This window comes from Ursus americanus, chromosome 17, assembly GCF_024610735.1.
Source record: "Ursus americanus isolate L20-20 chromosome 17, mUrsAme1.1.p, whole genome shotgun sequence".
In the NCBI taxonomy this organism is placed as follows: domain Eukaryota; kingdom Metazoa; phylum Chordata; class Mammalia; order Carnivora; family Ursidae; genus Ursus; species Ursus americanus.
Window position 1 is genome coordinate 30122887 of NC_142143.1, and position 27455 is coordinate 30150341.

General features: G+C 38.9%; 1 protein-coding gene across 2 annotated transcripts in view; it reads left to right on the forward strand.

Moving 5' to 3' along the window:
• KITLG (KIT ligand) overlaps positions 1-27455 on the forward strand; it is an 84993-nt gene that overhangs the window by 20863 nt on the left and 36675 nt on the right. For both annotated transcript variants that reach the window (XM_045779430.2, XM_045779429.2), the window contains exons 2-3: positions 12251-12364; positions 23845-23907. In XM_045779430.2, coding sequence (XP_045635386.1) covers positions 12251-12364; positions 23845-23907 — 177 coding nt within the window. The remainder of the gene's footprint in view (positions 1-12250; positions 12365-23844; positions 23908-27455) is intronic.

Below are 27455 nucleotides of genomic sequence, written 5' to 3' on the forward strand. Positions count from 1 at the left end.
TTGCAGCCACCACAGTGCAGGAGAATATGCTAGGACAGGGCTGGAGTGGGAACTAAAAGAGCCAATCTACAGTATCCTCTACACTCACTACTCCTACACTGTTCATTACATTTCACTTTTCTTTTTTCAAGTTGCTCTAAATCAGGAGGATCTAATATGTAGCCCTGGAACCAAATGTAACTTTGTATACCTTTTTAGACCTTTCCGTTTTTCCTAATGATATAGTACCCCTGAGCTAGTACGGCCTAAAATAGCATGTCTCAGACTTTAGAGAATACCTAAAAATCACATGGAGGGCTTGGTAGAAGTGTACATTTCTGAGATGCACCCTCAGAAATTGAGATTCTGTGTAATGCTCAGGAATCTGCAGTCTTAGTAAACAGCCGCAGATGATTACACACTTTCATCTAAAGGTAAGACGGCTGCCTCCCTGTTTAAGTTAGAGCACTTTCAGTGAAAGGGGGGGAGCATTTCAGCAGTTTATTCAACTTAACCAAAGGCAGTTGGTGTGTCCAGCACACATTGAGTAATCAGGAATGCTTAGGCCGTGACCTTTGCAGACCGGCTTGCTATCTGATGTGATGGAGAAAATGATCAAGATTGTGAGCGTGCTTTAGCTCACACCTCTAACCCCCACTGGTTCTGATGCTGTTTGGAAGCAGTTAAAGCAGAGTACGAAGATTTTGTTTATTTTAATGTAGTAAAAAAAAGCCTAGGTGGGGCAAAAAAGGGAGATTTCCTGAGCTTGCTTCCTCAGATTAAGTTTTCTTAAAACTTAAAAAGTCCCTGAGAGACCAAGCTTGTCAGACTCCTGGTAGCTGATCTGACGAGACATCTGAGCACATTTAATTGCAACCATAGGAGAACAAAAAACACAAGAAATTCTAGGAAGTTCAGTCCTTCAGTCCAGATTCAGCACATGGGATCAGAGAGCAACTGGAACCAACATTCATTTTTCCATCTCTCCATTGTTCAGAGTGGGCAAGATTTTATGGATTTTGAAAAATTGCAGAGCTTTTTGATTGACATGAGCTCACACTTTCAGAAGTGAGTCACATAGCTGAAAAAGTATTAAGGAGAATTTGTTTTTATACCTCTTTTTTTTTGGAAAGCTACAACGCTCAGAGTACATATTGTGGTTTAATTTAAAGAGCCACTAATTGACATAATAGTGAACAACGCCATGCAAAAAGAACCAGGCCCATGGAGTACTGAAGGTGGAGATGTGCATTTCAGAACTGTCATGATTTTTTTTTTTTTTTTTTTTTGCTATGTTCCTATACTTTGGCCAATTTGGGGGGCCTCTTTCCTATTTCTTTGAAAATATATGTACCCACAAAAAGAATTGGCAACAAATATGTAAATCTAGGCTCAACATTAAACTAGCACCCACCAATTTTCTAGAGTAGTTTGGTTTGTTACATATCCTCCCTCTAAAAGTGATTAGAATTAGTCATCAGTATCTCTGTAAAATACAGTGGATTATATTGTTAGGGAAGTCTCCCCCTGTGTTTTTATAGAACTGCTGTATTTATGAATAGCTAATGACCTATATTACCTGTATTACCCTTGGTTCTAATGAAATAATGTCTACTGCTGGCATAAATGCTTCTACTGCCGTCTTACAAAAGAGTAATAGCAAAACTTGAACACCTAGGCCCTGGATTCTATCCTGAGGTAGTTCGTTGCATAGATTTTCACACAGTGGCAAAGCCTCTGAGCTTACCTGGCTTGCATTAGCCACTGGTGAGTTGTTCCCAGGCACAGACCCTTTAAGAAAGAGGAAGGCTGAGTTTGTCGTGATAGCTCCACTGCTTTTGAGTTGCCTTCTTTTCTACCAAGACCAAAGTTAACACTCTAGCCTTTCTGAATTACCTGCTCTCCTTCCTTTTCAAGTGGTTCAGTATACCCTTGAGATTCCCCACACTCATTTATCCCTGTGAACCCTCCTGGATGGATTCCTAGTTCGATCAGTCCCACAGAAACTCTCCTTGTCAGTGTCAACTCCGTGAGGTGTTTTTCGGCATCTGTCAGGTTGACATCTTTATTTCTTTAAAGATTTTATTTATTTGTCAGAGAACACAAGCAGGGGGAGTGGCAAGCAGAGGGAGAAGCAGGCTCCCCACGGAGCAAGGACTCAAGCCCAGGACCCTGGGATCATGACCTGAGCTAAAGGCAGGCGTTTAACTGACTGAGCCACCCAGACATCCCAAGGTTGACATCTTTTAGTGCCTGTTTTGTTGCTCACACTTGCCCTTTTGTGCTTTCTTTTTGCAGTGGCTGCAGATCCCACAGTAAACTGATCGGCCTCTCCTGTGCTTGGCTTCTCACTGTCTCATCTATGCAGATGGTTCTTTCTCCTCCTTAGATGTGGTATCTATCCTGCAGGGTTTTTGGTGATAACTTCCAATCTCTAGCTGCCACTTCTCTTACCTATCCTGGCTCCTTGAAAAGCACTGCTTTTTACCCAGTCTCCTAACCTGGAACCTGAGGTCATTTGTGACTCCTCCCCTTTTTACCCCATACACTTTGTCAGTCACCCAAGTCTCAGTCTACTTCCATATCCTCTTGAACTTATCCATTTCCCTCCACTCCCTCTGCCTCTGCCCCAGTTGATGACTTCAGTGACCTCCATGCCCCCCAATCTATCCTTCATGCTGATGTCTGATAAGCCTTTCAAAAATAAATCTGATCTTGATACTCCTCTGCTTAAAGTCCTTCGAAAGCTCCCTATATCTCTAAGATAAAATCAAATCAATTGGCAAAATTGGGAGGACCTCTGCCTATCTCTCTAGCTTTGTCTATTTTGTTTATTCCTTGAAACTCATTTTCCAGTCATATCATCAATGTGAAGTCCTATGAAAATGCCTTGTTTTCTCACTTTTGTGGGCACCTGCTATTTTCTCTGTCAGGGGTCTTCACCCCTGCTCTCTTTGATCTGGCTAACTGCTATTCACCTTTTAAAGAACAGGTCCTCTCCCAGGAGCTCTCTCCAAGCCCCTCCTTCAGTTGCCTCTCACCAAAGTCCAGTGTAAGTGTCCCTCCTGGGCCCCTCCCCTCTCTACCTGTCTCCCTGCTGTGTTCCCTTGTAGTTTGAGCTTCCGGAGGCCAAAATCAGTATCTTCTGTCCTTATCTTATATACTTATCAGGTGTTCCATGAATGTTTTTTAAATGACTAGGTAACTCTTAGAAGTCTGAAAGCACTCATTTTTTTTTTATCAGAAGGAACAACTTACACTTTGTTTATTTTTCCCCCCTCCCTCTAGCTATGAAAATTTTTAAAAAGCTGTGGTGAGGTGTAGCTCATTTACCCGTACCACTTATTTACCCAGCCTAGTAATAATTTGACACTGTGACTTCAATTAAAAACTGATTCGGCTAAATGGACCTATATGCCATCCACTGCATAGGTATTTTAAGTAAAATTGAATAGTTCATTAAATATAAATGAAATCAGTTTTATTATCTGACTGGCCCAGTATTTTTCTTTCTAATATATGGTATAGGTCGTGGTTTAAACCCAGCCCGGGGACTGACTAGCAGAGCTGCCATAACCAAGTTACTTTATCTCACTGAAGCCTGTCTTACCTGCCCAATCAGGTTGGTGGGAAGGTTACATGTAATTATATATGCAAACTGCTCCTCCTATGTGTGGCCCTTAGTTAGAAGTCAATATATGTGAATCATTTCCCGTTAAATAGCGTTTACATTTGGAGTAAGGACTGACCATCAAGGGTGGTTTTTCTCATTTTTTCCCCATTGAAATCCTTAAATTTACTGTTTACATTAAAGCCATTGCCTGTCTTTTTTATATTAAACAATTCGTCTCTAGGTTGTTCAGTTTTTGTTAGTAGAGTGTATTCACCGCATATTTTAGTGATCATCCATATTTTGGGATATTTTCATTTCACTTCTTCACAAAAGGATCTTCATGGGGAGATGTGGACTTGAATCTTCACCAGATTTTAGTGCACCAATCTGGACTTGAAGAAGCTGGTTTGCACTTCACTAAGCTATCCTGTTAACATCCGCTTTCCTGGTAGCAGATTTATTTTTTCTAAACTTTAGTGCTACGTGTTTCCTTTGCCCCTTCGAGCTTATCGGACAATCACTAGAGAAGAATTTGAGTCTGTGTAGGGATGATTAGGTATTTTCTCTATAATGTGTAATGACATATTTTTAAAAAATTAAAAATCCGAAGGAAGAAGTCACATAGAATTAAATCGTTCTTCACTGAACCAGAATCTGTTGTTGGTTTACATTAAGATGATTTTTGAAGGATATTGTTCATATGACCTCAAAAGACCTGAACTCAGGACTAATTACTATACCTGTGTCTTGGTAACTTGCTTTCCTGGTTCTGGATAGCCAAGCCTGTTGGCCTGCTTCCAAAGCACATTTGGGCTACAAGGGAACTAACTGCCTGCTTCGCTAGCTGGCATTCAAGATTAAAGAGAAGATGAATGTTGTTTTTGGCAGCAGCTGCTGTTTTGTTCAGGGCAGACCTAATACCACTCTGTAGGTCTGCGCATAACGAAAACAAGCTACACAGACACTCCACTACCTTTCCAACTTTGGCAAGTGTGTGATGTGGGCCCTGGCAATGCATATTTTAAAATCTCTTCTCAAGTTCAGAGAGAAAAGTTTGGTTTTTGTTATTGTTATTGTTTAGAAGCTTGGAATTTTCTGATTTCTCAAACGGCGTCTGTTCCTCTGATGTATGTGGGCTACCTGCATGTCCATTTAAGAAGTCTGCAAAGCAACTTCTGTGTTATAACACACACATGTTCAGATCAAGTAAATAGTTGCTTTAGGGGGACGTTCCAGCTCCTTTTCCTGGCATGTGGCTTTTTACTATAAGGAAGGTTCTTATGTTCAGAAAGAATTGTTGATGGGTGACTATCCCACCGGGGTCTGCTGAGGCTGGTTCTCAACAAACATGAGACATCGGTAAGACCTTTGTCTTTCAGGGTCTCCAGCCTCATGTTCCTGTAACTTTCCGCCTCTTCTTCAAAGCATCTTTTCAGTACTATCTGCCACTGTTAAAACCTCCCAGAAGAAGATCTGCTGTATCTGTCATTCACAATGGAGTATGAATGTTCGTCACTTTTCTTCTCTTTACCAAAACTGTTTCTGTCATATGGCTTAGTTCTAACAGCACAACCAGATTTCTTATTCTTTTTTTTTTTTTTCATCATGTAAATAATGTAAAGACAATTTTTAGCAATGAAAGGGTTATTGGAATTGTGTGTGATGTGGGGAGTATGTGGGGGACACTTTTGACGCATGCCTCTCAATAAAAAAATCTAGAACTGCCGACAATAAGATTAGTTCAGTGTGTCTGTGCAATGAAAGGTTATCATGAAATGTGAGGTTATCACACAATGAGCGTGACCTAGAGAGAAAAGTTGTACGATGCTAAAACAAAGTAGCCAAAGAAAAATGTCATAGGCAGAAGCAGAGAATGTTAGAGGAGGAAAAAAAAAAAAAACACAGTGAGATGATTGCCCAAACTGAAAAGATACATTTTAGAGCAGAAGTCACAAACACAGGGACATTTTGCTTCAGCATTCTATCTCTGATACGGTGTGTGCGCACCCCCCCCCCCCCACATTTAGGCACCCGTATACACTTGTTGGAGTTTCCAGAAATTAGAGAAAGAGGAAGAGAGAAAACAAAGATAAATATTTTGGCGATATATGGAAATACCTCACTTAATTGGAAGTCATTTGTTAACTGAAGCTACTCTAAACACAGTTGAGAGCTAAGAAAGAAATTGAAAAAGGCCTCTGAATCCAAAATCAGTGTCAAAATAGCCATGTACTAAAGGTCATACTCTTTGTTTATGGAAGATTGACTCTGTAAAGTCCTTTTCCCTGACTATTTTATTCAGTTTGAAAAGTCCTTGTTTCCCTGGTTTCCTAGACGATCCAAAACCCATAAACCACACAACAAATATCAAACCTGTAGTTTGAAAAGTTTCCATTTGATCCTCACCATTGCTCCATGAAGTGGGTAAGGCAAAATCTGTTCTTATTCTCATAGACTGATAAACAGATGCTTTGAAGGATTAATTGGCTTCTTTGAGGTCACACGGTAAGGGGCTCAGAGGTTTTCTGGATCCACGTTCTGCTCTCTGCCATCACACCACCAGTTTTCAAAAGCATGTTTTTTTTTTTTTTTTTCCTTTCTTGCCCTTGGAAACCTTTGTTCAAATAAAATCTTACCCAGAAGCATGAACAAATAAAACAGAAAAAAACCAAGCTGCTTTGCATAAAGCAGGGGTTGGGGGCCCAGAATACTTATGGGGCAGTTTATTTTCCTTACCAGGAAAGCTTGGACATTGCAATACTATGCCATTCATCCATTAATTCATTCAAAAGTTTCTTGAGCTCTGATTTTTCTACGGCTGCTGTAACAAATTACCACAAACTTAGTGACTTATAAAACAATACAAACTTATTACGTTACGCTTTTGGGGATTCAGAAATCCGAAGTTGGCGGATTACTGAGCTAAAATCAAGGTGTCCATGGGACTATGTTCCTTCCTGAAGGCTCTAAGGTAGACTTTGGTCCTTGCCTTTTTCAGCTTCTAGAAGCCACTGGCATTCCTGGACTCCTGGCTCCTTCCCAGGAATAGCAAGTAAGGTCCTTATCATGTCATATCTTACACTTCTTCCCTTATTGCATTTCTGTAGCCAGATCTGGACAAGGTTCTATTTGTAAGGAGCCATAGGACTCTTTCGAACCCAGGGAATCCAGGATAGTCTGTCCACCTCAAGGTCCTTAGCTAAATCACATCTGTAAAGTCCATTCTGCTATACAAGGAAGAAATTCATAAGTTCAAAGAATTAAGGCGTGGCCATCTTTTTGCCATTACTCTGCCTAGCATATGCACCCCCCATGGGCCATGTGTTGTGTGTTGCCATTGAGACTACAGGAGACTAGAAATAGGCATACTACAACAAAACATGTTGCAGGTAATGACTTGACAGCCTGGGAGAAACAGGTAAAGTGAGAAACCAACAAAACAATAAAATTTTAAAAACAGTCTTTCAAACAAATACAGTACTTTGGAGCTACTTAGAGGAAGGCGGTCACAACTGCATACCTGAAATGCTTTCTCCCCCTACCCACCTTTATTGAGGTATGACTGACAAAAATCATACATATTTAAGGTATACAGTGTGATGTTTGATATAAATATACATCACGAACTGACTGCAATCAAACTATCACCTCACAGTTACTGTTTTTTTTCTGAGTGTGGTGAGAACACTTAAGAGATCTACTCTCAGTAAATTCCAAGTATATAATCCAGTCTTATTAACTGTAGTCCCTGTGTTGTACACTAAGTCTGCAGAACTTAATTCATCTTCTAACTGAGAGTTTGTACCCTTTGATCTAGATTTTGCCTAGCTTCTGGTAACCACCACTCTATTCTGTTATCATGAGTGTGACTTTTTCTTTTCTTTTCCTTTTTTTTCTTTTTTCTTTTTTTAGATTCCACATATAAGTGAGATCACACAATATTTGTCTATGTCTGGCTTATTTCACACAGTCTTTTATTTCATGAACCTGAATCATCAAAAGAAGTAAGGTTTAATACTTCCACCCACTGTTTAAGAAATAAAGGAAATGTGTGTACTATATATTAGAAAAATGTCTATAATTTATCTAGAGTAATACTGAAAGATTACTCTTCCATATAAATAAGTAAGCTCTGCATTTCAGCCCTCTCCTCTCATGAGAATACTGATGAGTGACATTACTCCCATGACTGCTCCTCTATTCTAATGTTTAGTTATGCCAGAGTGAATTGTTGAATTTTACGAAAGGCGAATATCCCATACTACTAGCTAAGTGTATACAAAAATACAAGTTTATTTAACAGCTTTAAAATAAAGTGCTTCAAGAAATATAAGTTTGTCAGAGATGTGTGAATGTATTAACAGATTTAACTTTAGCCCTGGCCAAATAGATTCCTATATAATGAGCAAAATCCTATCTTTACAGGTATTTGTATATAACTGATGCAAAAAAAAAAAATATATATATATATATATATATATATATGGAGGCTACCCTGGTGAGATTCTTTTGCAATTGTTATAAAAGTCTGTATTAGAATATTTTTTAAAACTGTGATAGAACATGTATTAAAAATTATGGTAACCTGAAAAATGTGGAGTATTCTGCTGTGGCATGGATTTTAGAACACACTTGTCTCCATATGCTTGATATCTGAAAAATTATTGAAGTTTTAGAGCTATGCTATTTGGAGCCCTGACCAATGATCTGACAGTTTTGCGGGAATGCTGTGACAGTATGGGGTGGTAAAGAGGACAGGATTTAGAATTGGGCAGACCTGTTTTTTGCCACTTAGAAGTCCCCAAATCTCTCTGGGTTCAATTTCTTCATCTTTAAAATTAGGATATATGAATAAAATCTTTAAAAAAAAATTTAAAAAGGGCACCTGGATGGCTTAGTCGGTTAAGCATCTGCCTTCAGCTCAGGTTATGATCCTGGGGTCCTGGGATCGAGTCCTGCATTGGGTTCCCAGCTCAGTGGGGAGTCTGTTTCTCCCTCTACCTTTTCCCCTGCTCATGATCTCTCTCTCTCTCTCTCTCTCTCAAATAAATCTTTTTAAAAAGTTTTTTTTAATAAAATAAAAAAATTAGGATATATGAAACTTAAAGTTTAAGATATGCAAAATGTTTGATATGTAATAAATGTTCAGTAAATCGTAGCTGTTAATTTACTGTATTGTTGAAACAACACCAGCAACTGCATTCACATTTTGACAGCTAGATCTCACCCCTTCTTGCCTTTTCAAGAACTTTACTCAAGCAGTTGCCTCTTTTCTGACCCACATCGCCAGTTGCACCCCCCCTGCTGTGTCATCCACACAGGCATATAGACAGCCTGGTGTTTCTACCAGCTTACAGAGAAAACTCTCCCCTCCCCCAAGTCCTTGCCAATTGCTACCCCACTTTGTTTTTATTTATTTATTCATTTGTTTATTTGCTCTCCTTTGAAGGACTCTTTAAAAGAGCTGTCTACATTCACTGTTGCTAATTACTCTCTTTCGTTCTCTTCAACCCACTCCAGACTGGCTTTTTCCCATAACTCTTTCAGTAAAAAAGTTCTTGTTAATGTCACCAGTGAGCTGTATGCTGCCAAATCCAGGCGTCAGTTCTCTGTTCTCCTCTTACTTGACCTATTATGAGTATTTGACATAGTTTGACCTCCTCCTCCAGGTAATTTTCCTTTTTTAAAACTTGGCTTCCTCCTATTCCTTTGGCTTCTCTCTCAAGCTCTTCTGTGAGTTCTAAATCTGCCAGACCTCTTCCAGTTAGAGCACCATAGGACTCAATTCTTTGTTCTTTTTTCTGTCTGTCCTCACTCCCTGGATGGGCTCATCCACTCTTTCGAATGATGAATAAATTCCATTTATACATCAAAGACTATCATTTATATATCTAGCCCAAACTTCCCTTCTAAATCCAGATTCAAATATCATGACCTAGTATCCTCCCTAAGGTATCTCGAAGACATTTCAAATTTAGCACACTCAAAATTTAGCTCTGATCTCCCCTGCAGCCTTCTTTACCCTCAGCCATCCCCATATCAGTTGATGGCAACACCATCCTTCCATTTGCTCAAGCCAGAATCCTTGGAGTCATCTTGGACTCTTTCAAGCCACACTCCAACTATCAGGAAATCTTACTGGTTGAGCTTCAGGAGATTCCCAGAATCTAACCACTTCTGGTCAGTGCATTGCTACAACTCTTTTTTGCTTGGATTATCACAAGAGCCCCTAACTGTTCTGTTTCTACCTATTGCTACCCTAAAGTTCTCACCACAGCGATCAAAGTGATTTTTTAAAAAAATATTTATTTATTTGAAAGAAAAAGAGAGATAGCAACAGCACAAGTGGGAGGAGAGGGAAAAGCAGGCACCCACTAATCAAGGATCCCCATGTGGGGCTCGATCCCAGGACCCTGGGATCATGACATTAGCCAAAGGCAGACGTTTAACGAACTGAGCCACTCAGGAGCCCTTGAAGTGATGTGGGTTTTTTTTAAAAACTTTTTTTTTTTTTTTTTAAATAACAGTTTTAGGTTCACAGCAAAACTGAAAGTACAGAGATTTCCCCCATGCTCCCTGCCCCTCCACATGTACAGAGTGGTATATTTGTCCAACTGATAAATCTACACGGATACACATCTTAATCATCCAAAGTCCGTAGCTTACGCTAGGGTTTATTCTCGGTGTTGTACATTCTGTGAGTTTGGATGAATGTATAATGACATTTCTACCATTATACGGAGTATTTTCACTGCCCTAAAAATCCTGTACTCCACCTAGTCATCCCTCCACCTACAACCTCTGGCAACCACTGATCTTCTTGCTGTTTCCAGGGTTGTGCCTTTTCCAGTGTGTCATAATAGTTGGAACCATTGAGTATGTAGCCTTTTTGAATTGGCTTCTTTTGTTTAATAGTATGCACTGAAGTTTCCTCCATGTCTTCATGGCTTGATAGCTCGTTTCTTTTTAGTGCTGAATAACAGTCCATTGTCTAGTATACTACAGTCTATTTATCCACCTACTGAAGAATATCCTGGTTGCTTCCAAGAAATCATTTGCACAATTTAGTCTTCATTTCAGTCCAAGGGAGACAGTGCTATGAAGAGTATGATCCCACAGTGCTGAAAGGAGCTTTAACCAAACTTAAACGGGGGGATTACTGCTAAAATAGAAGATCACATTGGTAACACAATAAAAATGTTTGAATTTTGTTTACAAGCCACTGTTATCTGTGTAGGTAGCATTGATTGTAGTCTCAGAAATTTCAGTAAATGATAATCATCATTTGGTCTGGTGTAATGTCTAGTTAGCATGCAGGTATTAGGGGAAAATAATCCAGTTTTGTTTTGTTTTTTAAACATGGCAGCTTCATTAATAGGAAAGATTTCTAGCCATGCGCAGATGGACTGTGTAATTTTAAGATGCTGTGGATGAATGTGAGCTCATAAAGGAACTTGAACATTTTAAAGTGTCTTCACATCTCCATGCCTCTGCTCATGCTGTTTATCTTTCTTGGAATGCTTATCCCTTCCTGGTCAACTCTTGCAAACTCCTCCTTGTCCTCCAGAAGCCAACCACAGTCACATTTTCTCTCTGGCTTCTATTGGCACAGTCTTTCTGCCAAGGGATCTCCTCCTGGAGGTTAATTGATCAATTGCTTCCTCCTTTGTGTTCCCAAAGCACTTGTCACAGATGTGCATGTTATTTCTGTACCTGCCTCTGAGTTGAAAGGGCACCTTCATCACCTTTGTTTCTCTAGGGACTGTCACAGTCCCTATCTTATAATATCTGCTCAATAAAATGGTTTTAAATTTGAAGCATTAGACCATTTTTACCTTTGTCACTGATTCATCCAGCAAATATTTATTAAGAACTTTTAATATGCAAGGTGCTGCGTTATGGGCTATCAAGATACTAAAAAAAGAGAACTGGATGCCCAATTTCTTAAAAACCTCAAATATAGTATTATAAGAAAAAACAAGTCCTGCATAAAAGTAATTATTTTCAAGCAGAGGTGTGTGTAAGCACACGTGTGTGTGTGTGATTACCTCACACTGGGGTTCAAGAATTTCTTCCTATTCGCTAAGAAAATGTTTTTCCATAGTTAATGGTTAAAAAGCTATGATTAAAAATAATGATTCGTTTGATGTCTCATAAATGAGGTTAAGTTCTGTCCTCAATCTAAAAATACATCTCTCTCCCTCATGTGGTGTACTGTCCTACACTATTGGATTTAAAGACTGCTCAGGTTTGCAGCTACTTGCCAAACAGTCTACGCTTAAAGTATAGAAAGTTTCTTTTGGTGCCTTAAGGTATGAATTTTATACATTCCTAGTTTTTAGAAAACACCTCAAGTGGCAGATCCTTTACTGTTGCCGCACGTTCATTCCTAATTGCCATTAGGAAATTGGCTCTAGAAAGCTTTTGACTAAAGTTAACACTAATATTGTAGAAACGAAAAATCCAAACCACATTTAATTTTTTTTTTAAATGTGGTAAGCATACTTCAGTTACTCAACATTGAATTGTATTTAAGCCAGTAGCAGTTTTTTTTTTAAAGGTAGATTGTCTTTTCCACATTAAGATATAAGATGTAATAGCTTGAGTGATTACAGATGTTAACTGGTCATCACCAGCAATTTTTCTGTTTTCATTTAGACTTGGATTATCACTTGCATTTATCTTCAACTACTCCTATTTAATCCTCTGGTCAAAACTAAAGGGATCTGCAGGAACCGTGTGACTGATGATGTGAAAGACGTTACAAAATTGGTAAGTAAGGAATGCTTTCAATAGTTTTGGGGGTTTTTTTTGTGTGTTTTTTGAAAAAAGATTTCATTTTTTTCTTGTCCCAAGTTAGTATTTTTCCAAGACAAAGAAAGAAATCAATAAGTTATTCCAAAGGGTATAGAGAGAGCAGGTAGGGAGATATTTAAGATCGAGGAGATTCTGTTGGTAAAATTGGTACATCACTGCAGTGACTTTGTTTCTTTGCTCATTTTTTTCAGCTCAGTCACAGGCAGTGAAGGACACTGGAGAGTTCTCTGTGTGCTGCTGTGGCAGCGTTGGCTTGTTCCCCATTATCTCTTTAGTGGGTTTCTCAGTGTGTCTTATTTCCCCTCCTTACGCCTTCTTACTCTTCTCTAACAAGCCTAACAAAAAAGATCTGAACTGACCATTCTCCCCTTTCCAACAGCGTGGAGACCCTATCACATGTGGGTGGGTATGTGCTCCCTCTGGGAACGTAGCTGGAGGAGTGATTTGTACCCAAATGTTGAGCAGACTCGTCTCCCACATTTGTCACATTGGAACTCATCCCAAGCAAAAGCCATTTTACACCAGTGCCCCTCGGTCATGGCTAGCTTCATGCCGTGATTCTCTTAAAACGCATACCACAGACAGAGAGATAATACAGCATCAGGAATGCACTCTTCCCAGCTCTCCATCGAGGGGAGATTTTACATGCCCATTTGAGCTACAATGTGTGATTTCAGGATGAGCAAACTTTGAGAAACATTTTTGTAAGTGCCTGGTTCAAAATACCCAAGTGGCCTTCTGTTATTGGAAAATTGTCTAGAGAACAGAGTTGATACGAGCATAGGGAAGAAATAAGGGTCGTGACATGGAGAAAAGAAAGAAAATTATATTTGTTGAGATACTTGTCTTCCTACTCTTGATATATATTTCCTGGTTCATGTTTTATTTGGAGTTTATAGCCAAACTTTGAAAGAGATTTAATTCTATGGTCAGAGTCTTTCTGACTTAGTCTCAATGCAGTTAGTAACACACACACACACACACACACACACACACACAGAATTTATGTGGATTCCTTAGAAGGATGCCCAGAGGGCCCAGGTTTAAAAAGAGTTCTCTGAAGCAGTGCCTGAAGATACACCAGCACGTCCTGTTTGAGGGGCTGGTAATCAAAGCAATGCAGCATTTGCCTGCTATGGGCTCAGCTAGGTATTCGGGATTAGGTGAGGAAAGTTTTTGTTTGGTGTTTTAAAGATTTTATTTATTTAAGAGAGAAGCAAGCACAAGCATGGGGAGGGACAGAGGGAGAGGCAGAGAATCTCAAGCAGACTCCGCACTAAGCATGGAGCCCAATGAGGAGCTCGATCTCAAAACCCTGGGATCATGACCTGAGCTGAAACCAAGAATTCGAGACTCAGTCAGCTGAGCTACCCAGTCAGCCCTGTTTTGTTTTTTGTTTTGTTTTGTTTTCAAAGACCGTAAAACATGGACCTCTTCCTCAAGTTCCTTATTAATCTGTGACCCAAGAAACTATACTAAAAGAAAATATATGCTTATATTATAAATTTTGTATCCATAAAAGACACTCATTAAATGTTTGTTCAGTGAATGAAGACCTGATGTGCTTCACTGTGGTAACCACCATGATCACCTGTGGTGCTTATTAAAATTACAGGTGTCTGGACTGCACTCCAAGAAACTGATACAATGATAGGTCTGAGGAAGGGCTCCAGGCATCTACATGTTAAAGAGATTTCTGAAAGGAGATTTAAGAACTGCTCTAGATGGTCTGTTCAGTCAAAATTTGGAGACCAGACTGTGTTGATCCTAATTTAGTCCCAATTCTTATTATGACTCACTTTATCTATGTTACATAAATCTATATGGATGTCAGATTAACATGAGTCTCAAAAATATGCTTAAAGTAGTTCACAACTGGGAAATTAAAGCTCTCATGGGGCTGCTGGTATAACTGTGGAGCTGACGATGATCAGTGGAGATCTGCAGTGGTCCTAAGGAGCAAACGTCAAGTATATGGACAATGAATTATAGTTGGAAGGTGATGGTATATTTGACCACAGGCCAAGTATATCCAAAATTAACATGGTATTAAAGAGAAATTACTTATACGCATTATGACTTGCTAAGTGTTTAAGGAAAACTACTTAATGATCATTACTTCCTGTGAAACGTCGAACCCGTATTTTCAAGTGGCATAAGTAGGGATTGCAAGCACCTTCCAAGATCTTCCATCCTTGTCTTTGACCAGCTGTTTATGTTCAGTCTGTTACCTATCTGCTTATAAAATGAAAAATGGCAAGAAGCATCACTGAGAAAGAAGAGCCTGGAAAAGAGACACTTACTAATATTGACACTAAAAGATAAATCCTCACCTCAAGGGCAAATGTGAAATCATTAGACTGAAAAAAGAGGGTTTTTTCCTCCCGGCAACTGACTCGAGGAAATTTTTTAATTTCAACAGTTGATCTAGTGAAATTAGTGTGTTTACTTTGGATTATTGAAATAAAATCAGATTAATAAAAAATAGGACTCAGGGGTGCCTGGGTGGCTCAGCTGGTTAGGCATCTGACTCTTGGTTTTGGCTCAGGTCTTGATCTCAGAGTTGTGAGATCGAGTCCTGTGTTGGGCTCTGGAACCTGCTTAAGAGTCTCTCTCTCCCTCTCTCTCTCTGCTCCCCCCCACCTCCTCTTTCCCCCTCCCCCAAAAAATAAGACTCAGATTACTTCTAATTGAATAAAGACCTACATAATTCACAACCCGTATTTCATAGAGTAGATAACAGAAAAATAATCCCTGACCTCAAAAATTTCATAATCTAGTTTGGGAGATAAATCATCTCCATAAAAATATGAATATCATTAATACCACAATAACAACACATATGTGGATGCCATTTAAAAGATTTCATGTAGGACCAACCTGTGCTGATATATTGGTTAAGGAATGGATTTTGGAATTTGATAGACCTGAATTTAAAGCCCAGGTTTTTGACCTTAAATAACTACCTTTCTAAATCACAGTTTCTATATCCCAATTTTGTCTTATAGATTAAATAAGAGAGTTTATTTATAAATTTTTTTATCACAGTTTTTGTCCTATAACTTCTTTGGGCCTTAGTTTGCTTATCGGTGTTAAGATTAATAGTACGTCGTAGAGTGATTATAAGGATTGAATCAGTAGAACAGTGTTAGGAACAGAGCAAGTGCCTACTAAATATTAGCTGTTAGTATGGTAGTAGTGGTGTTGGGGGATCAGAGGATACTGGAGCTGAAAGGGAATTTAGAGACAACCTGGACAAACTATTTTATAAATAAGGAAACTGAGGGATGGATGCCTGGGTGGCTCAGTGGGTTAAGCCTCTGCCTTCGGCTCGGGTCATGATCACGGGGTCCTGGGATCAAGTCCCACATTGGGCTCCTTGCTCAGCCGGGGAGCCTGCTGCTCCCCCTGCTTCTACTCACTCGTGCGCGCGCTCTCTCTCTCTCTGACAAATAAATAAATAAAATCTTTAAAAAGTAAATAAATAAGGAAACAGACCCAGGAATGGTGACGCCCAGCTCCGGGTCCCGTTACCAGTAGTTTTCACACTGGCTCCTAGAGCCCACACGGCCACTCTGCCTTCATTTGTGTATCTGGATTTCCAAATAAGACTTGATGTGGAAGAAAGAATCGAGCTGAAAAAATGTTGGGAGTCCCTGCTGTAAACCAGCACCTGTAGGATATCATTTGAGAATCATTGTATTACAGGGTTTTAAGAATCTTATTAAAAGCACAGCTGTCAGGGCTCCCACTGCAGAAATACTGAGTCTCAGCTTGTGAAATGGCGTGTAGGAACCTACATGTGTCCAGCGAGCATCCTAGCTGTGAGGGTTTGCATGGACGTGCCAGAACTACATAGACAATCATACTTCTAACATTGGGGTTTTTTCCTTTTGGGGAGGGGAACCAGAACAAAAACAAAACTGTGTTCTCATCCTTAGCCTAAAACTCATTAATTTGACTAATTCAGACAGTAACGTGAGTGACTTGAGAGTTACACAGATCCAGATAATTACCGCCTCTCTCTATAAAGTACAGTGGGGCAATTCCATAATGATACATCGTCAGGTTGCGCCTTTTAGAATAATTCCGTAATGCCCTGACTCAAGGAGGTTACATAGAACAGGAGAGATTTGCTTTACAGGCATAACCTTGGTACATTCTGAGAGAAACAAAGTAGCTTGACAGTACCTTTTTTTACCTTGTGCTCCCAGTAACCTCTTTGACTGAAATCATTTCTCTGCAGTCCCTACCAGTTCCTCCTCTGCATTAGGCGGCACCTGGTACTGTGCCCACAGACCTGAAGTCTATTTGCTTGGGGTGATTCTCATGTCACAGAAGCACATGATTTATGACCTTACTGTCATTTTTTTTTTTTTTTTTAATTTCTTCTTGGACACTTTGTGCTGCCCCTACAGTCTCCATGGTTTTCATTTGAAATCCTTCTGGCATGTTTGCTCAGCATAATAGTTCATCTATTTACAGAACGTTTTGCTTTGTTTCTAAAAAATGTTGCAAGACTTGTTTTAAATGGCAAAGTCAGACCTACCTAAGGAAAGGGTCAAGTATCTGGGAAGAGGATGAAACAAACTTTAAAAATTTGTATCTGTGGGGCAATTAGGCTGCAGCTTTTCACGGCTGTGTTACAGAAGACGGCACCCGAATACTGAGATAGTTCAAACTGCTTTCCCCTTTTGTTCTTCGTACCGTTCCCTTCATTTGTGGTCATAGCTTTCTTTCATTTGGGGGAATTTAATTAAATGTGACTATGTTGCTTTTTAAAACCTTTTTTGTTTTAAAATATATATTAATTATTCGTCTTCCTCAAAATGTTTAAGGCAGGTTGCTGTCCCAGCCCCATCTTAAAAGGTGAAATTACTCTGTCTTTTCCAGGTCAGTCTACAAATCAGAATAGAATAAAAACTCAGGAATTCATGGTTTTCCTGGTCTTATGATATGTACTTATTTTAACACATGGTTCTTAGAGTTTACCATAATAGGATATTATAAAAATATCTCAGATAAATTTCACTTTGAACAGTTCTGAATAATTCTGATTTTTCTTCTTCAAGTACAATGTTTTTCAAATAGAATTACCACTGCATTAAAATAAAGTTTTGGAGTCTCGGAGTCTTTCCATTTCTAGGTGAATTCTGAGCTTTTCTAAGCATATCTTCTCTTTAAAAGCAGAGATCTCAGGGGTGCCTGGGTGGCTCAGTTGGTTAAGTGGCTGCCTTGGGTTCAGGTCCTGATCCCAGGTTCCTGGGATCGAGCCCCGTGCCAGCTCCCTGCTCAGTGGGTAGTCTGCTTCTCCCTCTGCCTCTCCTCCTTGCTCATGCTCTCTCTCTCTCTCAAATAAATAAAATTTTTGAAAAATCTTTTAATAAAAAAATGTAATAAAAAAATAAAAGCAGAGATCTCAGAGGCACCTGGGTGACTCAGTCGGTTAAACCTCCGACTCTTGATTTCATCTCAGGTCATGATCTCAGGGTCCTGAGATCCAATCCCTTGTGTCTGGCTCTGCCCTCCACAGATCCTTTCTCTCCCCCTCTCCCCCTGACCCCACCTGTGTTCTCTCTCTCTCTCAATAAATCTTTAAAAGTAAAAAAGAAAATAAAAGCAGAGATCTCATGGGGTGCCTGGATGGCTCAGTTGGTTAAGCATCCAACTCAATTTCGGCTCAGGTCATGTTCTCAGGGTCTTGATATTGAGCCCCAAGTCAGGCTCCAGGCCGAGCATAAAGCCTGCTTAAGATTCTCTTCCTCTGTCCCTCCCCCCACTTGTGCCTGCATGCTTTTTCTCTCTTTCTGAAAAAAAATAAAAATAAAAGCAGAGATCTCCCACAGTTTTTTGGGGTGGGATTTTCCTTTTTCTATTTTGGACCTTTGAAGAACAATGGTTTGACATCTGGATAGTTTTTAAAGTTTATTAGTTTGCTATACTTAGCATTTTAATTTCTTCTCCTGTAGTCCATAGAAATTTCTTTTCCTATTTAAAACTAAATTTTGGACTTGTAGTATTCAAAGAAAGGACTGAAGTGTATTGGAAATAATTTTTGCAAAAACTGACAACAAAATGTCCTGCTATATCACTAAGCATGGCAGTCTTATTGTGAAGAAAAAAATCATTCTTCCTTTACAGGACAGATAACCACTTAGGTAGTATGTCTCCTGCTCCTTGACTTTTTAAAGCAGTAGTTACTGTGTGAGTATCCAGGTACCATGGAGAGCATTTTATATGGATTCTGTCCTTTAATCAGTACAAACCTAGGAGGTAATTATTTTTAAACCCCAGTTCATTGATAAGGAAGCTGAGACCTAGTGATAAGTAACCTGACCATCCTTATCTGGAAATAGGAAGCCGAGTGGAGAAGTTCAAACCTATAACTACCTGTCTTTGGAATTCAAGAACCTAGTTCATAATTTACAATGCTTTAATCTAAGATTTAAATGTCAACTGCCGTTTAAGATTTATCATTGTAACCTCCTGACTTTTATTTCCTAGGTAGTAGTTCACCTTATAATTAGGAAGTGATATTATAGATGTTCTTTAATCTTTTTTTAATTTTTTAAAATTTTTTATTTTTTTGGAGGGAGAGGAGTCCTCTATTTAGGTATCTTTCACTGAGAAAAGAGGTCTCAGAAAAGTCTTGTAAAGTTGTCTTAATTTTTTTTTAATCGCTGAGTTCTTATCAAAAAGCAAATACCTTTGAAAACTAGACAATTGTCCTGGTGAGTTAGAGTGTTACTGTTAACAGGGGATGACTTATAAGGAAAAATAAAAAAGCAAAAAGCTTTCCCCTGTGTTATTTCTGAAAACCAGCATTACACTAAGCTGCTACACATGAGTGAGTTGGGATATTTACATACAAACAAGTCCCCCACCCTGCCCCCCAAAGCAGTGATTCTTAAACTTCTCTGGGTCTGATGAGGCTCTGGAAGCTGTGGACTCTCCCCCAGAGATGTTCACTTATGCACAACGTTTTATGGATGGTATCAAGGGAATCAGGAGTTACTACCACTGCGTTTTGATTCTTACCTTGCACCGGGGAGAAACAACTGAGACAAGTTAAGTGTTTCAGCAGAGATGTCCAAGAAGCCACTGATTTCATGAGATTTGGAGACCTCAGTGATATATGAATCATGAGATCCAAAGATTTTAGATTAGTGATCTGGAGAGGGCATTAAGTGTTCTAACTTAGAGTTCTTTTTTCTTCTGAGTCCAAATACCTTTAGGACATGGTATGCAGCCAGTGCCTGTTGGCGTAAAAAGACTTTTTCTTGGCCAAGTTTTCAGCATTTCCGTGTGCTGTTCCCTTACACATTTTGTTTTATTTTTGTGTTTCCCAGTGTCACCGAGTATTGTCAATCCTAAAGACACCCAATGGGGCCTATCTAGTAGAGTGAGCCCTCGTGAAGTGTCTTGTTTTTGCAGTTTTATGCATTTTACAGTCTGGCGTAGCATTGACCTCTTCATACGCCAAACCACAAAAGCTCATTGGAATAATTTGGCTTTTGGCAAAATTTCCCATCAATTAAGTTCCATTTTTTTTTTTTTGTTTTTTTTGCCCTGAACTTATTTTACTAGAATTAGTTTTTTTCAAAATCTATAGTTTTGATTACTTATCCATTTAACCCTATCAACGGGCTACTTCCCTGGAATCTAAACCTCATTTCTGTTTTTTTCAGCTTCCGGTCTCTATATAAATATTAAATGCATGTTCAGCACTTTTCTAGTGGTCTTATTTTTTTTTTTTTGAAGATTTTATTTATTTGACAGAGAGAGAGACAGCCAGCCAGAGAGGGAACACAAGCAGGGGGAGTGGGAGAGGAAGAAGCAGGCTCCCAGCAGAAAAGCCTGATGTGGGGCTTGATCCCGGAATGCTGGGATCACGCCCTGAGCCGAAGGCAGACGCTTAACGACTGAGCCACCCAGGTGCCCCTCTAGTGGTCTCCTAAACAGTTCCTGGTCTCTGTTCTATCCTTGGTTCACTCCATACCTTCCAGACCAGTCTTCCTGAATTTACTATCCTGATCCCTCCCTGTTTGGACGTTCAGTGTAGTACCACTACTTCCATGAGAAAGTTAGATCAAACTACATTTTTAGTAATTACCTAATTGACTCCCTTTATTTTACAGACGAGTGGTAGAAGTTCTATGGAGAGGAAATGAGGCAGAAGTGACTTGCTAGTGGGGTCTGGTGGCAGAGCATGTCCTACTGAACTTTACTGCCTCCCACTGGGCCTCCTTAGCCCAACATTACAGTCCTTCTCTAATGTAGCATTCTTGGCATATTTCTTATCTCTTACCTGCTGGAGCCTGAAGTATCTGTCCGTGGCCTCCCAAACACACCTGTGCTTTCCCATTTCTTTGTCTTTGCATATGACCCCTCCTCCATCTAGAATGTCCCACTCTCTTGCAATTAATATAAACCCATCTTCATGTACATACCATGCTTAAGCACTTGGTGTTTTAAATGAGTTACTTAGTCCTTATTTAGTCTTTATAAATTCACTAGCTAGATTTTGTTATGATTCCCATTTTACACATGTCAAAATTAAAGCTAAAGCAGATTAAGTAACTTGCCCAAGATCTGAGTTAACATGCAGAAGAGCCTGGATCCAACCTGAACATTGTGTCCCCAGAACCTGTGCCGTGACTCCTCCATCAAATTAACTCAAAGGAACATCTTCTAAATTCCAGGCCAAAGGCTCCCTCCCTCTACACTGTCAAACCTTCTGTAATGATCAATGTATATCGAAGAAGCTGAATATATCACAAAGTTATCTGTGTTCTCTGAGTACTCTTCAACACACTCTAAGTGCTTAGAGAGTCCTACAATAATTCAGGAAGCAACCATAAAAATCTACAACTTGACTTTCTAAGTCATCTTCCAAATGCAACTGGAAAGGAACCAGTGGCAACCAAGAGAGTAACAGAGGGAGCCTGCTCTGTAGAACACAGTGCTGACCCGAGCACGGAGGGCCAGGTTAGTATTCTCCCTCCATCAGGAACTCCTGCCACCTGCCACCTTGAGATACCAGTTAGCCCCTCTGAGCCTCCATGTCTTCATCTATAAAACAGGCTTAATAGCATATATCTCATGAGGTTGTGGCAAAGCTTATATATATAAACTTGTTATAAATTGCAAAGCATTTTTTCAAAAATAGTATTTTCATCCCATCAGAAATTAAATATCAGTAAATCAGCTTAAGGCAGAAATTATTATGTACCGCCCCCCAAGTAGTAAGGTATGTAGATTTCAGTGTGTTTCAGTAAGTTGACTTCTTTCAACTGATTTTTATATGTAGATTACTAATAAAATGGAATTGGCCATATCCCTTATGTTTTTTTCTGCTCATTAGGTTTATGTATATACTCAGGTCCTAAGCTTTCTGAATACTAATTCCGTCAATTTTATATAGATAGATTAGATAATGTAAATTATTCTGAAGGAGGGGCTAGATTGTCGAGCAGGTTGTGTTCAGAACACCTGCCATTTCTTGTCATGTTTCTCCATCCAGAATGGCTTTAATTTACAAGGTTGGTTCATAACATAATACAATGTTGCTGCTCAGTCTAATTCCAGCATTCATACCTACAAAAGCGTCAGCTGAGTCTTTGCCAGCAGGGCTTACATAAAATGACTGGGTCATTTTGCTTTTCAAAGATGGGCATGAAGATCCAAAAGACAAAAGAAATTTTGGAAGCCTGGTGGGAAATCTGACCGAGAGGAAGAAAGTGCCCAGGAAAAACATGCAGAGAGTGGAGGAAATGTGTAGTAGAACATCAGTGGTGAGGGAGGCTCTCCTGTCAAAGATCTGAGTTCTAGTCCGTACTTTACACTGTAACTGTGTGACCTTGGTCTAGTTACTTGACCTCTTTGAGCCTCAAGTTCTTCGTTTGTTCAATAGAGATAATATGTCACAGGGATTGGAAGATTGGAGGTGATCATGCAATGTAAGCCCTTATTGAGCACACTACCTGGCCCATATTGAGAAAATTGTAAGCTCAAGACTAAGATGAGTGTGAGATAGTACCATTGGAGGTAGACTGGTAGTAAGCACAAAAAGGGATCCGTTACTACCTTGGCTCCCTTCTGACTCACTTATGCCTTTGCCTATATTCCTTTCTCACCAAATTGTTCTCAGATTCTAGAAGCTATTGGCATGGCCAAGAAGAAACCTACAGATTGTGTTATGGGAGACTTGTCAGAGGTGACCTAGTCCAGCAAACAGGAGCAAGATCCTAGCTTAATATGGGGAAGAGCAAAGTTTTCAGAGAAAGGATGAGGGGGAAAATCTGCGAAAGTAAGGTAGACTTATTGAAGACGTAATAGTGCAAAAGCACTTTTTTACACCATGTCTTAAGACTCATGGTCTAAATCAGTTGTTGGCTATATTTAGCTGAAAATTCTAATCATGGTGGTATGACAGAGCTGGTGCTGTACCTAGAAAAGGAGATAAGGGAACCTAGAACTCTGTGACGTACCAGATCTATACCTGGGAAGTCAGTTGCCAGCATATCCCTTAATACAGAATATGGACTGCTTATGATGTGTTTGCCTCATTCAGTTATCTCGTTTGTAAACTATTTGACATGGGTACTTTCATCAGCATTTTATAGATGAGAGAAAGAAACCAAAGTACACAATTTAAATTTGGTTCCAAATTAGGTATGTGTTCAACACATGCCACAGTGACTGATGGAAAGGTGTTAGATATTTTTAAAAAGCCTTTAAAAGAAGCTAGGTAGACATTTGAGACATTTCCAATGTTCAGGCCTAGGTAAGCAGATTAAGTTATCTCACAGAACTGAATCTCTGCAAATTGTTTAAGTTAGAAAGCATTTGCATCACAGGAATAGTATTCTTTTGAGGTTTCACTGACATTTTTTTTTCTAAGATCAACAAGTTCTCCAACTTGCATCAAAATCACCTGGAGGACTTAAGTTTAAGATTCAGTAGGGCTGATGTGGCCTGAGAATTTGCATTTTTAGCAGTTCCCTGGCGATGTTGACACATCAGTTTGAGAACCATTGACCAAAAAAAACAAAACAAAAAATATTGTATTACTGATTCTTTGGTGAAACAGTAGGAAAATAGTCCTGGAAGGGAATTCCAAGACCACAGATAGAAATTGAAATTCAGATGTTTCCAAAACTCCCTGGATTATACTTACACTCATTACTGAATTTGGAGTCTAAAAGACTTGTATTATCACTGTATTTTTGGAGAGTGCTTTTGATTACAAAAGGAAATCAAGAATGGAAAATCACTATGTAAATATTGAAATGCAGTGGTAACTTAAAAACAATAAAACAGATTTGTATGTATTTTTCTCCCACTAAAAACAATATGATTAATTGCTATGTATGAATTTTCTCATGGATTTTTTTCCTTTTTTTTTTTTCTTCTTCTTTTTTTGGTCTCTATAGGTGGCAAATCTTCCAAAAGACTATAAGATAGCCCTCAAATATGTCCCCGGGATGGATGTTTTGGTAAGTGGACTGTACATTTCCGAGTTTCTTTTTAGTAACTGACAAAAGAGATGGGATCATTCTATTGAGACAGGAAATTATCTGCCATTTAGGAGTTAGCTAATGGTCGGTATTTGAAGAAAGTATCCTTGGAATTCAACTTGCATGGTTTTGTTTTTGTTTTATCCTCAAGTAACTGCTAAACTTTACTTATGGGTAAGCACTGCAGCACATGCGACTTAGACCTGTACTTCTAAAGTAAGATCATCTTCCTTAGAGCTAGCCACAGATTTCTCTTTCCTTCAGCTTCCTCCTAAAAAAGGCTTGAGTATAAAAGTAGGCAAATTCTTTGCATATCTGAAAAGGTCCTTTATAAGTCTCTTTCCTATTTAATTTGAGACCACCATGTATTTTATCTCAGAATTTATTCGTCAATAGATTCTTAGAAACTTACAATATAAATATGAGGTTATGATTATAAATATATTGTTATTACTGCAACCAATAAATTTTATTTTTCTGATTACAAATTATCAGAATTCCTACATGAAGAAATTTTGAAAGCATAGAGATGCCTATGTACCCACCGCATAGCTTGTTAAACCCTACCGTGGTGCCATATTTGCTTCAAATGTACTTTTTAATGAAACATTATAAATATTACTAAAGACCCCTGTACGGCCTCTTTCTTGTCTCCACTGGTCCCCACTTTGTCTCTTCCAGACAACCTATTAGGAATAAGTCTTCTGAGCTGGAATTTTTCATTCCACTGCATGTTTTCAAGGCTTGGCATGAGGATAGCATCCCCTGGGTTTGTGTTGAATGTAACAAGGCATAGCAGCCCCCACCCACTCTTTTCCATTTACTGCAAACCTGTACTCATACATAAGTTACTGTATTTTTTGCATATTTTCATACTTAGTAGCATTATACTGTATATACCACTTTGCAACTTGCTTATATTTTGTAACATATGTTGACATGTACTGATCCATGTTGATTCATTTTAACTGCTGTATTGTGTTCCTTGAGTTCATTTAAAATCATTTGGGTGACTCCCCAAGTAGACATCTTTCCATGACTAATGAAATACTTATTACAGATCCACTTTGTGCAAGCTGTCTTAGGCTTTGAGTACTTTTTGTGGGTTAGTCCATCAAAATTATTACCAGTTTAATTGTGTTAAGCACATCGCTAAGTGCTTGTGCTTAAAAAGTCTTTCAAAGACGGACTCTAAGGTTATCATTTCAAGGGACTGTCAAAGGCCTGTTTCTTTTCATTAGGAAACTAAGCATTTAAGTTAGCATGAACTATCTAAAGTTCCTTAGAACATGTCTTTTCATGTTGAACCAGATATCCTCAAGTCCAGGTCAGTGTCTGTCCCATTGAATTAGGGGTAGTTCTCTGGAAATAGGAATGTAAAATCATAGCAGACTGGAAGTTAATTAATCTAATCATTCAGTTACTCAGGGAATAAGTACAGTATTTGTTTAGGAAAAAATGTGGAGCCAGCACCTTACCAGATATTTTTAAGAAACAAATACATCACCTAGCCTTATGTGCAAAAACCTTTAATAATAACTAGGTGAGGGGATGATTGGGCCTTTTTATAATGCTTTTTTTTTTTTATTTTCAAAATGATTTCACATATTTATCTCCTTGGGTAATTAGAAAAACCCTTCCAGGAAGGCAAGGTATCTACTGTGATTTGTGTGATTTCTGTTTTACAAATGACCCAATGAGGTTTACAAGTATTTCACCCAAGGTTATGCAACTAAAAAGTGACAGTCTTAAAAGGAAACCTCAGGTCATCTGACATTGAACCTTGGGTTACAGAATGTGAGTATCTAAATAAATAATTACAATAGCAAGCAAAGGTGTTCTTTTTTAGATTTTTGTTTGAGGGAGAGCAGAGGGAGAGTGAGAAAGGGAGCAGCAGACTCCCTGATGAGCAGGGACACAGGACCCTGAGATTATGACCTGAGCTGAAGGCAGATGCTTAACCCAGGGCGCCCCCAGGAAGGTGTTCTAAGTGAACCATTTAAGTAATAAGATGTACCCTGCCCCTGACTGGAGAAGCATTTAGGTCTGTGATTGCCAAACTGACTCAAATCATGCAGCTCGTAATGTTAAACTGAAAATAACAAAATAGATTATTTTGTGCTGGTATAATCATAGATTGTGCTAAATCACAGATTTCAGTATGGGCTGGTGGTAGCAAGAGCCAAACTTGTAAAAATAAAGCTGAAAGTGTTTCTGTAATTGAGAAAAGTCCACTATTATTTGATCTTGGCATACTGTCCTGGCATAACTGGAGAAACTTTGTTCTTGGCTACCACAATTGGCAAGAAAAATAAGTCCGTGCAGAGGGTTTGGGCAGAAACGGGTCGTAGGCTTTGTTTTACCTTTATTTTAAAATGTGAGTTTCTGCCAAGACCAGAGGAGTTTCCCAGTGGAGAGGCCAGTGATGATTTGTCAGTGGTCAGAGTCCCAGCTGCCTTATCTTTTGTTTCTAAACAATAGAGGGCAGAGTAGGAATCAGAATGGGTACCAGAAAGATTCTCTGGGGCCAAAGCAATAAAATTCTGCCTGAGGCACTGGGCAGAAGAAGGCTCTAGAATAGAATACAGTTCATTGTCATGCTTTTGCTTTAAAAATCTGTTAAATACTCCTGAAAGAGGAGGGGACTACTTTTCTAAGAGACCTCCTAGAAAATTACGTAGCAGATTCTCTCTCACAAATAGCAGGGTGTGCCCAACCAGTAGGTATTTAAATCCAACGATAATTACCAATTCTATTTTTAACTCTTGAAACTGTATCTCCAGACTGTTAGGATTTTAAGTCACTTACCGTAAAAATCCTAAACATTTCTGATCCTTCCATTTACCAGTAATGTTACCACAGACAGACCAGAAATTGGGTTGCTGAATTTGTGCCATACGTCTGCAGTCATTCTGATGTTTATAAAATGATACAAACTATGACTTGCTTATAGTATTTGAGTAAAAAAAAAATTATCAGTTTTAATTATAGATTCACCAAGTTTTAACTTTTTATTCGGAAATAATTTCAAATATACAGAAAAGTGATGAGAATATTCTAAGAACACTCACTCTTTAATCCACATTCACCTATTTTTAACATTTTTGCCTCATTTGCTTTACTAGATGCTTTCTGTGCACAGGTGTGTGTTGCTACTTTTCTAAACTCACTGAGTCACTCTTTAACCCTAAATGCTTAAGTGGGTATTTCCTAAGTAAAGGATTTTCTCTTACGTAACCACAGTATAGTTGTCAGTTTTGATAAATTTAGCAGTAACAAAATATTTAAATCTATTGGCTGTATTTCAGTTTTATCAAAATTTCTTTTTTAAGTATTTCTTTTCTTCCAATACTAGATCCAATCTAGGATAATGATTTGCATTTTTGACATTCTGTGTGATAGACAGAATAATGGCTCCAAAGATATCCCAGGCTGTGAATATATCACCTTACATGGTAAAAGGGACTTTACAGATATAATTAAGGATTTGGGGATGCAGAGTTTATCTGGGATTATCCAGATGGGCA